General features: G+C 43.1%; 1 protein-coding gene across 7 annotated transcripts in view; it reads right to left on the reverse strand.

The window, feature by feature from the left end:
* Positions 1–17537, reverse strand: part of Hydin (HYDIN axonemal central pair apparatus protein) — a 365841-nt gene that overhangs the window by 223876 nt on the left and 124428 nt on the right. For 6 of the 7 annotated variants that reach the window (XR_008215695.1, XM_052727909.1, XM_052727907.1 and 3 more), the window contains exons 11-12: positions 12287–12405; positions 6546–6769 (exon numbers count right to left, since the gene is read on the reverse strand). Coding sequence is in view for 5 of the 7 variants with exons in the window: in XM_052727909.1 (XP_052583869.1) it covers positions 6546–6769; positions 12287–12405 (343 nt within the window). In the remaining 2 variants the exon portion in view is untranslated. Of the gene's footprint in view, positions 1–6545; positions 6770–12286; positions 12406–17537 lie in introns of those variants that run through there. The other variant, XM_052727910.1, reaches the window with a different exon arrangement.

The following is a 17537-nucleotide window of genomic DNA, read 5'->3' on the forward strand; positions in this document are numbered from 1 at the left end:
ACTTTGTTGCTACTCGTGACCAGGGAAGAGGCAGCTAGATCACCAAAGTAATGCTCCAAAATGTGGTTAATTTGGATGAATTATATACTCTCTAAAGTTATCAACTCATCAAGAAACCAAAGTTGGTAGAGATGGCTCAGTGGTTAAGAGCATGTACTACTCTTGCAGAAGACTGGAGTAGAGTCCCTGGCACCCATGTGGGGTGGCTAATGCTGCCTGTAACTCCAGATTTGGGGAACTGGATGCTTTCTTCTGACCTCTGGGCACCTGCACTCATTCATATGTGCATGTCACCCTGCCACACATGCACATAATTAAAGATAAAATAAATAGTTAAAAATAAACAAAATGAAAAAGAGAAAAAAGAAACAAAATGTATGTTGGAAATGTCCTCCCCGTGAGCTAGCTTCATAGTGTTGGAAAGTGCTCTGTAGGCCACTGGGGAGGGAAATGATCAGGGATCTTCCTCAGCAGTGAACCCTGCACACTACAGTGCTAACCTGACAAGCAAGACATGTTCACTGGTACAATAGTAGCATGACTGTTACTGAGGTAACCAACCACTGTGTGGTTGGAGTTTTAGGTCAGTCCATGGGAAAAAAATTCATACCTGGTACAGTAAAACTGGTAAAAATCCCATGATTGGAGAGGCTGTAGGTGGGAACCAACTACTGTTGTTTTACTAAATAGAGATGTTGTCAAGCTACCTTCTAAATATTTATACTTTTATCCATAGATTAGTGCTGCTCCCAACATTGGTCAAAGAAAAAGACCAGCCTTAAGATGCTGCAAAATCTTGGGGAATGGATTCTCTCCTGGGGCTTCCAGAAAGACTCATAGTTCCTCCTTCACCTTAACTCTGGCTCAATTAAGATCAGTGTTGAGCTTCTAATCTACAGATCTCTAAAATAATACATCTATATTGTTTTAATCTACTAAATTTGTGATAATCTTTTACAATAGCCAAAGAAAGCTTATATGGCAGGTATTCTTGTTTACTGGTTCAGATGGATTATGGATCCATAATTAATCTTCTTAAATGTCTAGAGCAAAGGTGAGCGCTGAACAATCTTCTGTACACATGGCAAAGCTTTAAATGATAGCGACACACAGATACCTGTTATGCCACATGCAACGCACTGGTGCCTTGGTAACACCGCTGGCTGCTGGAGAAGAGGCTCTACTGTGCTATGCAAGCCTGGAGGAGTGAGCACAGCCAAGACTCAACATGACAAGCTGCAAGCGGAAAATCTGTTCTCACGACTCTATTTCATGCTGATGACCTGAGGTGGTTTCCAAAAGCCTGTCTGGTACTCAGCAGCACGTTAGGATCCAACTGAGAATGAAGCCAGAGAAGCTCACAGCTTATGCAGGTGAGTCGGAAAAGACACTTTTGGAGGCCAAAGTTTCGAGCAGATGAAGAAGTATATGAAATGAATAGGGACAAAAGGAAGTGGGAAAAGAGCAGGGGAAACTGCCCAAAGCCGTCATTTAATCCGTGCAGAAGTTGAAAGGCCCAGAGATAAATCGTATGTGATCAAAGGCTCTGGTCACCCAAAGAACTGTGACTAAATGATGCCATCTGGACTGGGATGTGGTCATAGGAATTCCAACAGGATATTCTTCTGGATATGAAGAGAGCCTATGCCAAAACCCAGCCGTCCACCAACGTGACAACCTGCTAACATGATCATTTACAAGACTCAGATTGATTGGATTACCATGACAAGTTAAGTGAGACAATCTGAATATCAAATATATCTATGCAATAGATGAAAGTTTACAAAATTACATATGCCCAAAGAGAGAGAACGTGATTGCTCATTGGGATATGTTTTAAAACTACATTAATTCCATAACATTGTTTAATCAGTCACTTAAAATATTGTGTCATGTAATTAGAGGATCATTAGAAACAGCATATGTGTATTTGTTCTTTCATAAGGTATTTTATGGAGTCTGGGACAGAGCACCTGGCAATAAAAGAATAAGAAGCAAAATTCTAGAATTTACACTATTAACTTCATAGATATTTCTTGAGACATTGGGACCTAAGAAAGTTTACCCCTCAAAGTTATAAATGAGGTCATAATAATAATCCAGAGCTAGGAACATGATCTGTTGTATATTATTTTCATACAACTAGACATTTACTTGTGATACCAGTGGCTCATGGATTTTCTAGATCACCGTGCATGGTTTGAACTGCTAAGATACATCTGAACACATGCAACACTGAGTTTCAGAGGAAGTGAAGTGGCCAAGGAAATCTACGCAGGGTTTTTCTCTCTCTCGTGGTAATGGTAATTTGTTCATAAAGCCCAAGCATTCCTTCCACAGTTGAGTTTCCCTTTAAGTGAGAGAAAGCAAAATGAACATTAAAAAGAAGGTGGAAGGGGAGCATGGGAACTTGGGAAATTGATTAAAAAGGTACAGATTTAATCCCTAGAGAGCAACCGGGGTTTTAGTCCAAGTTTGCTTATTGTTTAAATCCTATTATGCACAGCAGAAAATCTCAGGTCACCTTAACTGTCCATTCACTGCTGGTTACATAAATTTCTACTTTGTGATACTGAGAAGAGATCAGGGATTCAAAAAATCCACCCGTGTGGCTGGAGAGACATCTTGCAGAAAACCTGGGTTCAGTTCCCAGCACCCATGTTGGGAGGCTCATGACCACCTGTAACTCTAGCTCCAGAGGATCTGACACCCTCTTCTGGCCTCCTAAAGCTCATGTGCACATACCTATAAGCATTCATACACATAATTAGAAAAATATACTCAGGAAATAACAGAACCCTCATTCAATATTACAGGCTCTCAGAAATTTGTTTTAAAGACATTGTCATTGAGACATAACTTACATACATTCACAACATGTCATTTAAAGTGTACAGATCAATAGCATTTGGATATTAGCAGGAAGTGGAACAAAGCACAATCACAGAACACTTTCAGTACCTCCAAAAGGAACCCATGCTCTTAGCTATCACCCTCTGTCTTTCGCCTGCTACCTTAATCTACTGACTTACATGGCTTTGCTTATCTTCAACATTTCAAATAATTAGAATTGTATAACGTATGTGCACACATGTGCATATTACTGGCTTCTTTCACCTGTTGGGCTGTTTTAAGATTCATCCATTGTACTACATAACAGCATGTGCCCATACTTCTATCTTTTTCCACCCCTTTTTGTAGTCGATAACATTTCATGAATAGATGTATCATATTTTGCTTTTCTTTGCCTAATATGAATAATGACGTTGTAAACATTCACATACAAGTTTATATATGGGCATATGCCTTCATTTCTTCTGAGTATATACTCTGGAATAGAATTGTTGGGATAGAATTGTCAATGTTCATCCACTGGTGGTAAGGACAAGACTATTGTTTAAACTGGCTGCCATAGCTCACATTTCCATCTGTATTTATTAGTTTCCTCAGATGTGACACAATATCTGAAAAAAAAGTAAGTTAAGAAAAGAAGGGTTTGTTTTGGATCACGGTTTGGGGGTGCAGCCCATCATGGTGGGGAAGGTGTGGCAGCGTGAGCGTGAGGCCGCCGGTCACATCGCAGCTGCAGTCAGGAATCTTTCTCTCTCTTATTTAGGCTGAGATCCCAGCCCATGGAATTGTGCTGCTCACAGTTAGAGTGGGTCTTCCTACCTAAATTAATGCAATCTACAAACTCCACCACCACCAAGTCCAGAGGTTTGTCTCCTAGGTAATTCCAGATCCCACCAAGTGGAAAATCAACAGTAACCATCACACCACCATGAATATATGCATGCTCTGTTTCCTCCAAATTCTCACTAGTGCTCACTTTCCATTTTCTTTCTTACAGCCAACCACACAATGGTGAGGTGGATTTTCTTGATATACATCTCCCCAATCATGCTATTGCTCATACCTATATCTCTTTGAGCCAACTGTCTTAAAAGCTTTGTGTAGTTCTAAATTTTGTCATTTGTCTTTTTATTGCATTGTAACTTATAGATAATAGTTAGAAGTCCCTTATTAGACATGTGAATTGCAAATACCATTTCCCATTTGGTTTGGTGGTGAACTTTGAAGCACAAATCTTTTTACATTAATTTATTTATTTGTCTTTTCTTTCTTTGTGCTTAGGTGACTTGCCTGAGAAACCAGTATTTAATCCAAAGTCATGCATATTTATGTGTGCTTGCTTTAAACAGTATGAATTTGGGTCTGTGATTTATGTTGAGGAAATTTCTTTATATTATTAAGCTTTTGAGTTCTTTTCCTTTTAAATCATGAAAGACTGTGGATTTTGGCAAATGCCTTTTTATATTTACTGAGATAACCATTTGGATTTTTCTTTTATTTTGTTGGTATTGTATATGTTGCATCATGTTTGACTGGTTTTGAGCCAGCCTTGAATTTCTGGGGTAAAATACATTTGATCCTGGTGTCTAATCTTTTTATTTGGTTTGGTGGTTTATTGTTAAGGATTATTGTGTCTATAGTCATAAAGGGTATCAGTTGTCTTAAACATACAAAGGAGTAGATCTGTAAGTCTTTATTTTTACCACATCTTTGTATGGGGGCATGTTGACACGCTGGATGTTTTAGCGGGTATGATTCTTGATAACACATTTTGTTGTCAAGAAATTGAATCAAGTCAGAAAGTTTGATTCAAAAACTTAAAGAGTTGATCTGCTAGAGATGGTAAAGAAGCCTCGAGGGACCAGATGAACAGCTTGCCATGAGGTGTGAGTTATTATGAATATAAGAAATGGGCTGATGTTCACACTGTGGGAAAGTGTCCTTCCATCCTTCTCCTATGGTACAGATGCCTAAGGGACATAAATCATGGGTCAGTGCACATATGCGGCACCTTCTGGAGGAGTCTGTGCTTTCAAATATTTGGGAAACAACTCTAATTTTTAATAATTTTTTAGAGATAGGATCTCATGTAGCCCAGGCCGACCTCAAACTTGCCATGTTCCTAAAGATGATCTTGAACGTCTAATCTTCCTGCTGGGATGACAGATGTACAGCACACACCATGCCCAAACTGACTTTTAATATAATTATAACAAACACAGATGCATTGAGGGAGAAATTATAAATGTCTTGAGAGTGCTTCAGGTAAGTCTCGAGACTTTAAGAAAATCCTAACTGTGATGGGCCGAGTACCCATGTATACACCCCATGTGGCACAGTCATTTGCTCTCCTTAATTATTAGGGACTGTCTGTAACAACAACAATTGTGACAAACTGACCATCAAATGATGGAAACTCGCTTCTGTCCTCGGAAGGGGGAGTACTGGCAGTGGCTGTGTCCCCCAGGGCTTCTGCCCTCAGCTGTAGAGGCAACTTTACTCATGTCTTTTTCTATTTGTGTCTTGTCCCAATCTTTGCTTCTAATCCAAATCTATGCGATTCGAGCCTACTCATGTGACCTCATCCTAACTTAATTACCCACTTGAGGGTCTTATCTCCAAGAACAGTCACATTCTGAGGTGCTAAGACTCAACATCTGGAAGTCTGGGGACACAATAAAAGGGTTCTTGGGTTGATTTTGAGACTAAAAGGTAATTGCCTTTGGACTGATCTCAAGATTCTGAATGAGATCAATACATTTTTTGGGGGGTACCACAGTGTGTCTCTCTTTCCTATGCTAGTCCAGGCTCCAAGAGACACATTGGTTTGTGGAAGGATGGGCCCTGCTGCTCTCACTAACTATAAGAGAGACTTCCATGTGTTTTTAAAAACCTGCTGTGGCTGGCATCCAGAGCCAGAGTGATGTATTCTGAAGGTATGATCTTTCTGTTTGGGAGAAATGGTCTTTTTAAGTACCAGGGGTCAATATTGTATATCTGCCTGGTGGGTTATAAAAAGAGAATTTTTTTCAAAACCCAAGGACAAATTCTGCTATTCATGACTATCAGTTACCACAAACAACCGGAAAAGCCCCAAGAAAACTTTTATAATAAAAGTTGTAAGTGTCTAGCCTTGGCTAACAGACTAATAAGTGGTCGCTTTCACAGTGCTTGAGGGCACTATAAACAAGACTGATTACAGGATTTCCATACAATAAAAACAAATGACAATGGTTCAGAGAAACTGTGAGAATAGACAAGCTGTTTTCAAGAACAAAGGTTGACTCAGGGGTTACTGCAATAACTCATTTTCTCCAAACAGCTTAAACACACAGGGTATAGTCTACACAGTACCACCCTGAACACATCCAGCTGATCTCAGGAGCTCAGAAGAGTCTGGCCTGGTTAACACTTAGATGAGTTTAACTAGAAGTCAGTATTTAAACCCTTAATTTATAGGTTACAACTTATAGAAAAACCAGACATCCAGAGAGCATCTGCATCCTTATTATAATGGCATCCATTATGGAAAGAAACACTGGCAGGCATTTAAGACATCCCACTATGCTGAAGGGTTCATATCAACAGACAGTTACGGACATCCAAGATATGATCTAGTTTTTGAGGCTCTAGAAAGCAGAAAGGAAAGCTCCAGTTGGTTTCTACATTAGTTACAAATGTACCATACATACCTAATGGTCAGTTTCACGGGCTCAGGGGACCCGTTAACATCAATCAGGAACTCCTCTTCAAAGTGCCCCAGGATATCAGAACTGAAGGAGATCTGGACAGCTTGGACCCCGCTTGGTTCAATGATGCCTTCTTTGGGATTGAAAACAAAGCAGGCCCCCAAGGCAGAAGTGGGAGGGATCACATTGAAGAGGGCGTCGATGCTGCCTTTGTTGGAGAGGATTGCCTGTGTCAATCAAAGCCAAAGGTGATCGGGTCAAGGGAACTGCAATCGGTTTTCATGTAAATATATGATGTATTATTCAGCATCAGAGAAAACTCCAGGAATTATAGTCAAAGGAAACTCTCAGCAGAAACGAACGTCTGGTGTCCTGAATGCTGGAAGATTGGACTCCCAAGTCACAGGTCATTTTACGCTTTCAGTGTTCTCTTTAAAATTAAGTTGGTTGGAGCTAGAGTGATGGCTCAGAGGTTAAGAGCGCATACTGCTCTTACAAGGACCCAAGTTCAGGTCCTAGAATCCACATTGGGCGGCTCCGACTACCTGTGACTCCAGCTCTGATGCCCACAGACTTCACAGGTACCCACACTTACATGTACATACTCCCCACCTATCTACACATATAAATAATTTAAAATTTTAAAAATCTTTAAAATTGTTAGTTTTGCATTATACTCATACTACTAAAAGACTGGTTATAATTATGTCTATGAACGAAGGTTCTTAGATCACCTTTTAAATATGCTCTATGAAGTAACCACAGAAAGGTAGAGAATTCTCTCATGTGCATGAGGAAACTAAGGCTCAGTGCAGGCTGTCAAACAAGAAAGCAAATCAGATGGAGCAGCAGCAACTGCCTCAGCCTGAGCTTGTGACGGAGCTTGGAGACTGCTAATCAGATGTCCCGAGGACTCCAGATGATGAGGATGCTCTCTGTGGTGCTGTGATTTCATCCTCCTGGAACGCATTCATCTCAAACACCATTGGATGAGTGGCTATCTGGGGATTCTTATGCAAGCAATCATTTTACTACGGGTGCTTTATTCCTGTATGCTAATGTCCTGGCACCAGGCTAGTGCCCACATCTGATTGCACAGTAGCTTTTGAGTGTGCCTGTGGGGAGCTCATGCCTGGCATGCAGAGTCCTCCACAGCTAGCTTCAGTCTGATGCTCCCACCCCACATCTCACCATTTGTGTGCATGAACCTGCACTACAGTCACATTGTTCTGTTCTTGGCTTGCAAAGACACTCTTCTCCGTTCCTTGACAATTCTGCCTTCACACCTAGACAGGTAACTGGCTTCCTCTCTTGATGAATAGGAACAACCCTTAATCCATACTCAAGACATTGGAGTATGGACATGAATCAAATCAAGTTAGTTATCTGCCCTCTTCACACTATATGGAGACTGATCATAATTCTATCTATGGATGAAGACTCTTAGAATACCTCTTAAATATTCTCTATAAAGCAAGCAAGGAGGGGGTTGTGGCTTGTTCTTACACTTGCATGGGGAGGCTAAGGTTATGTGAAGACTGAAAAAAGTGTCCAAAGACACCCAGAAATTTAGTAGAAAAAATGTGAGACACTCTAGAAGAGACATGCTAAGGAACAATGGAACATGCTGGAAGCTAAGGAAGACATCCCAGAAAAGTCGAATGAGGACAGAGGTCAGCAGAATGAGCTCTGGGAAAAGAGGTCAGGTCTTACATATAACGAGAGGTCACCCTGGCCTTGAGGAAGACGGTGATTGTGATGGGGTGTGGTTACAGAATCCAAAGAACGCATGTCTAGGGAGGGAGAGTAACAGATGGGGTTGACTAGCCCGGATTCCTGCTTTGAGATTGGTGGTGAAGGGTGAGGATGGGAATGGGGAGTACTTTAGAGGAGATGGAGTGTTTGGGAGTGATGGGAGCCCAGTGCCCTGCCTAGAGGGAGATCAGCTGTGGCTAGAGGTCCAGGAGACTAAGCTCTGGAGCGGAGCACAGGTAGGACAGAAAGCCATGTCCTCTGCAGAGGAACAGTCACTGCTGCCAGCGATAGAGAAAGCCATGTCCTCTGCAGAGGAACAGTCACTGCTGCCAGCGATAGATAACCAATGCGCCAGAACAAAACCATAAACAAGGACGCTTGCTGCTCGGCTCGCCTTTTTATGATTATTTCCACCCTTCCTTGTTCTAAAATCCCAGGTAGTCTGAATTGTGCTTCCTTCTTTTTCTCTTTTAGAGAGACCACACAGGAAATGCCTGTGGCTGAGGACTCAGTGGCCAAACAGCCTGGGTTCAAATCCCAGATTTGCCCTTGACTTCCTAGCTAAGCAAGTTTAGACAAACTCCCTAATTTCTCCGTGCCCCAGTTCCCCCATCTGTCCTCTTAACTTCTCATATCACTATAAGGGTCAATTTCTTAATTTATGTCACTGTGAGAATAGCACCTGGCCAGAGCTTACAAATGAGAGTGAAGCTTACACCCCCAGTGGCCAGCGCTGCAGGCAGAGCATTTCCCTGCATTTAAAGGGGCAACTGACATATGCTCGTGGTCACTTGTAGGCTATTCTTTTTTTTTTTAAAGTAAGGATTTTTATTTTTTGAAAATTTCACATGCATATACAAAAATATCTTGGTTATGTCCATGACCCTGAAGGCCACTCTCTGAGGCATTCATGCCCTTTGTTCTTCTCTCTGGACACAAGCACAAATCCCCTTTGGTTTACTGCTTTTATTGTTATTTGGTTAACATGACTATCTTTCCCAGGTTTTCTGAACAGTGAGAGTTCTGTGTGTGTGTGTGTGTGTGTGTGTGTGTGTGTGTGTGTGTGTGTGTGTGTGTGCATGAGTGCGTGTGTGCCTTCTCGTGGGTATATACCTATGTGTGCAGATGCATGCATGTCTGCGTACCTGTGCATGTGGAGGACAGAGGTTACGTTCCAGTGCCCTCCTCAATTACTTCCTACCTTATTTATTAAAACAGAGTCTCACTTTAATAAACCTGGAGCTCACTGATTTAGCAAGACTAGCTGGCCAGTGCAGGGATCTTCCTGTGTCCATCTCCCCAGCACTAGGAAGGATTGCAGGCAAGTTCCACCATGCCCAGGTTTTTATGTGGTTTCCGGGGGATGTGAACTCAGGTCCTCATGCTTGTACAGGATGCACGGGAGATGCCTCAGCCCCAGTTCCTTACCTTGGAGAATACAATGTCATTCTTATTCTTGACAAAGAAACATACATCTATTCATGAATACTGAATCCAGCCCATAGTTTGGGACATGATCCCGAGGCTCTTGTACCTGAGGTCCAACTCTTGGGCACAGGGGTCACTTATGAACTTGACCTCCTGCTTGTTTGCCCTCTGAACTACACTGGAGAATACTGCATACTCCGGGGATTAGCTTTTTTCTTATGCATCTGCTAAGCTCAGCAATGACTAAGGTCAGCAGCTAGTTACTCAGATTTCTCAAGGAGGTAATGTAATCAAACGAGAGACGCAGCGAAGCATCAACGAAGCGTCAGCGCCGAAGATGCCGAGGGTGCAGAATGTCCCCAGAGAAGCTCCTCACCGTGTCCCTCTCTGCCACTTTTCAACTCTGCCCAATCTGATGCCTCACCTCACTGAACACTTTGGCTGACTGGAGTTTGCTCTGCAGTTAAAATCTGGGCATGCCTATTAAATTGCTAAGAAATTTATTATTACACTCGGGGAGACCATATCCATTTTGCATCAGAACTAACTGTCCTTTCCTGATGTGGCATCCATAAAGTACAATTGGTAAGGTGTAAGGAGAATGCATGTGGGATAAATTACACAAGCAACAGCAAAGAATGAGAACTATTGGGCTGCCGAGATGGCTCAGAGGTTAAGAAGACTGGCGGTTCTTCCAGAGGACCTCAGTTCCATTCCCAGCAACCACATGGTGGCTCACAACCACCTGTAATGAGATCTGGTACCTTCTTCTGGCCTTCAGAAATACATTCAGGCAGAACACTCTATACATAATAAATAAGTAAATCTTAAAAAAAAAGAACTATCATATTTTTTTCCTCTGCCTCGGGGACTCTTCTCTCAAGAGCACAAGTTTTAGCTGTGTACCTCTTACGTCTTAATATCATTCAGACTGTGTTCCTATGTGTATTGTCAATCCTGACATTAACATCTGCGTACCTTGGCTTTGTTTCATTTGGATCAGTTACCCCAGTGAGTATGGGGACGAAGGACACTGTCCCCATGTCATGTAGGCTGGATTTACTTGGTGTAGAAAAATGGGTTGCTGAGAACCTGAAGGACTGAAATGCCAGTAAAATATCTCCTATTCACAGACAGCATAAGGGGCATCAGTGACCCAGTGCTCATGACATTTACAAGCTGAGTAATCTGGCCAAGTTTCTTCCCACCTATGGCAATCAGAGTTGCCGTCCGTCCGTCCGTCCGTCTTCTTCTAGACTGCATCGTGACTATATTCTCTGCTCTCCCTTACAGACACATACAAATAATAGAACGCGCTTGACAACGTGATGCCACTTCCAGTGCTGCCTCCTATAAAAAGCTCATCTACATTCCTCAGCGTGCTTTCTCCTTCAGCCAGCATGTGACAGGGGACCTGCCAGCTTGCAGGAATGTGCTAGAAGCGAACGCTGTGAAGATGGAGGAACCTGGGCTCCAGACTCTGGACTGTAGGAGTACATGCTGAACCTTCACTCCATACTTTATCAAGCCTTAACCGAACCAGAAAAACCTCTCTAAGGCCCAGCTTACTCAGTCAGAAACGTGAGGAGCGACTGTCCCCTTCTCCACAGGCTCTCTGCAAGGACCAAGTGAACAAATAAGCACAGGCCCTGTAGCAACATATGCCGAGGGAGGAATATAGCGCAAGTAATCACAGGCGCCTCATGTTTGTGGTGACATAGGATAAAAAATTCTGCCTTTCACAATTCTGTAAGGATTGCAAATTACACACACACGCATACACACACACACACACACACACACACACACACACACACACACACACACACAATCCCAGAGCCTGAGAGCTACTTATTTACCACTCATTAAATAACTGCTTGCATTGCCTCCATAAGATACAAACATTCACAATTTAGGAGCATCCTAAAATCAAGTTTCCATGGCAGCCACTTGTATATGTATGCACTACACATGATAGTGTATAAGCCTATCCAGAAGCTGACCCATGAGGTGGCACTGGAGTGACGTTGACTCTGAAGAACCATAAGTTCATCTTGGAAAATTCCGGTTTTTACTTAATTGGGAAGACAAAGCACAGCACTCTCCTTCAGAAACCATGATGGTTTTTTTTTTTTTTTAAAACCGACCAGGGAAGAGGGAGCTGTGAGGAGATCCTGAAGTGTGAAAACAGCTACCCTCATTAGGATGGAGAAAATGCACAAAGCCCTCTTTCCTCTGATCTGTCGGATTTATGTTGTCCGAGAACAAGCACTAGACAGATGGGGAGGTGTATTTATGGTTTTTCCCAATGCAGTCTACAAATTGAGAAGGATAAAGCCAATTAAATTACAGTGCCGAAGAGTTTTAGCATTTGATAAAATAAAAAGAATTGGAGGAGACACTCTCCTTAGCATGGCTAGGAGAGAGGTCGGAACAGAGACAGAAAATGGAAAAGGAAGGTGGCTGTACAAAGTCTCTATCAAATATAAAACACATCAAGAGAAGTGGAGAGAGAGAGGCCAGGCCTGTTGGGAACCCCAGTGAACAAGGGTAGTGCCCACCTCATAACAGTGAGCAGATCCAACGAAAACTTTGCCAATGTCCAGCGATTCGAAGTTGAAGTGAATCTTGGGCCCCATCCCTTCTCCTCTGATTCGGAGGGGCAAGCGGATCTCTCGGCCTGTAAAAGCAAGTCTTTGTTACCCAGATGGTATTTCATTAGTCCAAACCACCCACAACTTATTACCAATTCAAAGCGTGAGCTTCTCAAATACTCTCCAGGACTGCCCTATATCAAGGGAACTGCAGTTTAACTAAGGTGGAAGTCGGCTCTTATCGTTAGGAAACAGTCATCTTGCTAGGTTCTTACCTTTTACGAACAGCTTACATAGTAATTTGGGCTGACATTTTGTCAGGGAAAAGACAATTAAGACAGTTAACCTCCAGGTACAGAAGGGCAAAAGCTACGTCTTCTCATTCCTGTGTAGACGCTAAAGCTGGTCCCAGTGCAGCAGAGGGTAGAGGAGTGATTACCAGAGGCAGGGGAGGGCGGAGAGAGGGAGGGTAAAGGATACCATCAGATAGTGTTGGGGGTATAGCTCAGTGGAAGAGTGCAGGCATGGTATACACAAGACCCCGTGTTACATCTCCAGTACCATCACACACACACACACACACACACACACACACACACACACACACACACACACACACTCGAAAATTCTAGTGTCCCATGGCACAGCAGGGAAGCTAGAACATATTGTATATTTCAAAAAAAAAGACCACAGGCCTGCCTGCACCATGGGCGGGTGGGAGACAGTGGCCAGAGGCCTGACCCCCGTGCATCACTAGGATGAGCAAATGTCCAGTGGAGAAATGAGAGAGAAAGAGAAGCGGAGCAGCTATGTGCTGTGGAGAGAGGCAGAACTGGAGATGCACTGGGGTGAGGAACAGATTGACGTGAGCGGCCTGCACTGCCACCTCAGGCCATGCGATGTCTGGGCCTGAGCTGCAGTGGTGGTGAGGGGCCCATGTCCGGGTTCACGGCCCTACTGTAGCCAGGGTCTGAGTTGATGTCCGTGGCCACGTGGATGCCCGTGGTATGGACTGCTGCTGAAAGCCATGTTGATGTCTGAGGGTCATGCTGAGCTGGCCCCTGCCCCTGGCTGACCCTGGGGGAGCTGTCTCTGCCCCTTGCTGGTCCTGGTGGTGGCATGGGTGCAGGAAAGCTGGTCCTGCCCCTCGTCTGGGGAGGGGGTTGTTCCTGGCAGAGGCCCAGGCTGACCAATTCAGCTACCACCTAGGCCCACATCCAGGGCTTTGAGTTGGCCCACCACAATATCTACCCCATCTATGACCTGTTGCAGGGTGTGAACGGATGGGTCCTGCAGAACCACAGCTGCAGGATTTCCATGACTGGGGCAACAGTGGATATCCCAGAGGAATTTTGGTGAGGATCCAGTGAGGATGGTGTACCAGGAGCCAGAGGCCTTGAACCAGACCAACGACTCATTGCAATGAACATCTGCAAGTAAAGTTGCTTGGGCAAAAGGGCAGACTGCACGCTACACCACAATTCACAGTTCCCAATACCACGATGATGAACGGGTGTGTGTTGGAGAGGCGGGCAAGATGGGGAAGTGAAGTAGGTACTATTATCATCATTATTATTATTATTATTTTATTTTATTTTCTTGGGGGGGAAGGCTACAAGGGTGGAGGGCAGACATGGATGGACTGGGAAATGAGTGGGATTAGGGCACTATGTGAAATTCCCAAAAAGTCAAAAAGATTACATTAAATAAAAAATAGCTAGAAGACAAGATTTTGAGTATTAAAACAAATGATAAATGGCTGAGACGATGGATGTACTCTTATCTTGAGTTGATCATAACATATTGAATTTATGTCTCAAAATATCATATTGTAGCATATGTTTACTATATATACAATTATTGTGCCAATTAAAATAATATAAAATTTAATCAAGTCTTAACATTATTCTGAAGTTTTTAATAAAGTAAGGTAGCTTGTCTGATTCTGAGGAGGGTGACCAGTGATTGACACTGGTCATGAAGTGGAAGCCACCACAAGACGCTAAGGGATGCTGTTTGTTTTGATCTAGATTTAGGAAGACCTAGAGAACTAGCCCTCTAACTTTGTGGAAATGACCTGGACCCTTTGCTTTACAGAACTTTTTCTACCTCATTCCATGGTCGCCAAGGAATGACCGCATCAGTATGTGTCTTAACACATCCATAATGGACCCAGAGTCAACACAGAGCACACAGCCAATCACTCTGTGTCTTCTCCTCTCTTAGAATATGGAAATATCAGCCGGGCGGTGGTGGTGCACACCTTTAATCCCAGCACTTGGGAGGCAGAGCCAGGCGGATCTCTGTGAGTTCGAGGCCAACCTGGTCTACAGAGCAAGATCCAGGATAGGCACCAAAACTACACAGAGAACCCTGTCTCGAAAAATTAAAAAAAAAAAAAGAATATGGAAATATCTTCACTAGATAGTATATGATCAACTAGAAATTACTGAGTATATAGAAAATCTCTCCTAACTCCACCATCTTAAGATAATTATTGTCAACATTGTGGTGCCTATTGTCTGTGCTTAATTATATCAAAACAGTTAATATAAATAAGTTACGTATTAGTTTGTACCTTATTTTTCCACTTAAAATATGGGTTATACTTTTCCATATAAAATATGAGCCCTGAGTAGGGCTGTATAATTGATTTCCTTCCCTTGGCAGCCTGCATGGTATTTTCTGGTACCATTTCTAGATTGCAGGAAGGAGGCTTTTCGAGTCAAATCCAGCTCTAATCGTCCAAATCTTGTGCCCGAAGCTTGCTGTACCTTCAGCAGTAGAGGTCCACCCTCAACTCCCGAGAGGCAACCAAGGGCTATGTCAAAGGCTATATTGTTTGGGGAGTCGCTTGGACTACCCTGACCAACTAATCAAAAGGAGGTTTCTTGTACCGAGTACTGGAGGGTTTTTTTAGTCTATAGCTCTTGTTGAGGAGCACTGTCAGTGCAGTGGTTTAACTCCTGTGTGTGTTACACACACACACACACACACACACACACACACACACACACACTGTGTATAATTACAGTTTTAGGTAAATATAAAAGTAATGATTCCTTGAGGCTTTATCAAACTACCTTGGTGTAATTTGTCCCTTGTCTCTCCTTCTCTGTCTGTAGTGACTGACCAACCGACCTCCTCCCCAGTTGTAGCCCCTCCAACTTTCCATTTCTCGCTTCATATCACCTGTATATTGCTATTCCCACTCAACCCCGCCTCTGCCTCTACCTTGCCTGTAGTATACTTTCTTGGTTTCTATGGTTACTCCATGTTGTGTACTCACATCTGAGGGTCTGTAGCCAGGAACCACAGATGAGAGAACATGCAGTACTTGTCATTCTAGGTCTGCATTACCTCACTCAATATGATCTTTTCTAGGTTCTTCCCATTACTTGTAAATTTCATGTAAATATTATTCCATTGAGTATATGTATGACATTTTCATTCATCTGTTGAAGGACATTTAGGTTGTTTCCATCTGCTAGCGATTGTGAATAGACATTATTGGGCAGATTTCTATGAAGCAGGAGGTCGAGTCCTTTGGCCATATGCCAAGGACTGGTATAGCTGGGTCATGTGGTAGATTTATTTTTAATTTTTTGGGAATTCTCCATCCTGATTTCCGGAGTGGCTGCACCAGTTTGAATTCCCACCAACATGGAAGAATGGAGGAGGGTCCTGTGTCTCCACAACTTCACCAGCATTTGTTAACTAGTTGTTTTGTTGATCCTAGCCATTCTGACTGGGGCAAGATGAAGTCTCAAGGTTGTTTTAATTTGATATTTTGTCTTTTTTTTTTTTTTTGAGCTGAGGACCGAACCCAGGGCCTTGTGCTTGCTGGGCAAGTGCTCTACCACTGAGCTAAATCCCCAACCATGGTTGTTTTCATTTGAATTCCTGATTGCTAAGGATGACGGACTTACTGAGGTATTTCCTAACCATTTTTATTTCTTCTCTTAAGAACTCTGTATAGCTCTCCAATCTCTTGAATTGGGTCATTTGCTCCTAGACTCTGTTTTCTCAGTTCTCTGTATATTCTGGACATTAGTCCTCTGTCAGATGTGAAGCTGGTGGATTCCCTCCCACTCTGTGGACTTTTTCACTCGACTGGTTGTTTCCTTAGCTGTACAGAAGCTCTTCAGAACTGTGAAGTCCCAGTTGTCAACTGCTGGCCTTAATCTCTGGGCCAACGAGCATACTTGCTTTGTACATAACTTGGAATACTCAAAACACTTTTGATGGCTTGTTAGGTTTAGTTTTCACTATTAAATGCATTCAGAATTACCAAGCAACAGTTCTTTTTTTAAACATTTGGTCTCATATCTCTTTGGGCATCTGTCTATCTATCTATCTATCCATCTATCTATCTATCTATCTATCTATCTATCTATCTATCTATCTATCTATCTATCTATCTATCTTACATCCTGGCCACAGTTTCCCCTCCTTCCTCTCCTCCCAGTCCCTCCTCCATCCACCTTTGTTGCCTCTTCCCCAACCCATTCCTCCTCTGTTTCTGTTTAAGAGAGGGCAGGTCTCTCATGAATATCAAGTTGCAGTAAGACTAAGCACCTCTCCTTGTATTAAGGCTGGGCAAGGTGACCCAGTCTGAGGAATAGGATTCCAAAAGCCAGCAAAAGAGTCAGAGACAGCCTCTGTTCCCACTATTAGGAGTCCCACAAGAAGACCAAGCTACACAACTGTCACATATATGCAGAGGGCCTAGGTCAGTCCCATGCAGGCTCCCTGGTTGTTCAGTCTCCATGAGCCCCTATGAGCACAGGTTAGTTGATTCTGTGGGTTTTCTTGTGATGTCCTTGACCCCTCTGGCTCCTACAATCCTTCCTCCCCTTCTTCAGCAGGATTCCCTGAGCTCTGCCTAATGTTTGGCTGAGGGTCTCTCTGCTTCTAGCAGTTGCTGGATGAAGCCTCTCTGATGACAATTGGCGTAGGCAGCAATCTGGTCACAGGAGATGGCCAGTTCAGGCTATTATCTGCTATTGCTATGAGTCTTTGCTGGGGTCATCCTTGTAGATTCCTGAGAATTCCTTTTGCACCAGGTTTTTACTGGACTCTGAAATGCCTCCTTTCCTGTAGTCTCTTTCAGTACTCTCCCTCAGCCCCCAACCTGACCCTCATGTTCCCATCCCCACCCACCCTCAGTCCATTCACAAAAATTTTTCTATTTCCCCTTCCCGGGGAGATCTGAGTG

The sequence above is a fragment of the Peromyscus californicus genome, unplaced genomic scaffold (genome assembly GCF_007827085.1).
Source record: "Peromyscus californicus insignis strain IS unplaced genomic scaffold, ASM782708v3 Scaffold_8__1_contigs__length_139910024, whole genome shotgun sequence".
Taxonomy (NCBI): domain Eukaryota; kingdom Metazoa; phylum Chordata; class Mammalia; order Rodentia; family Cricetidae; genus Peromyscus; species Peromyscus californicus.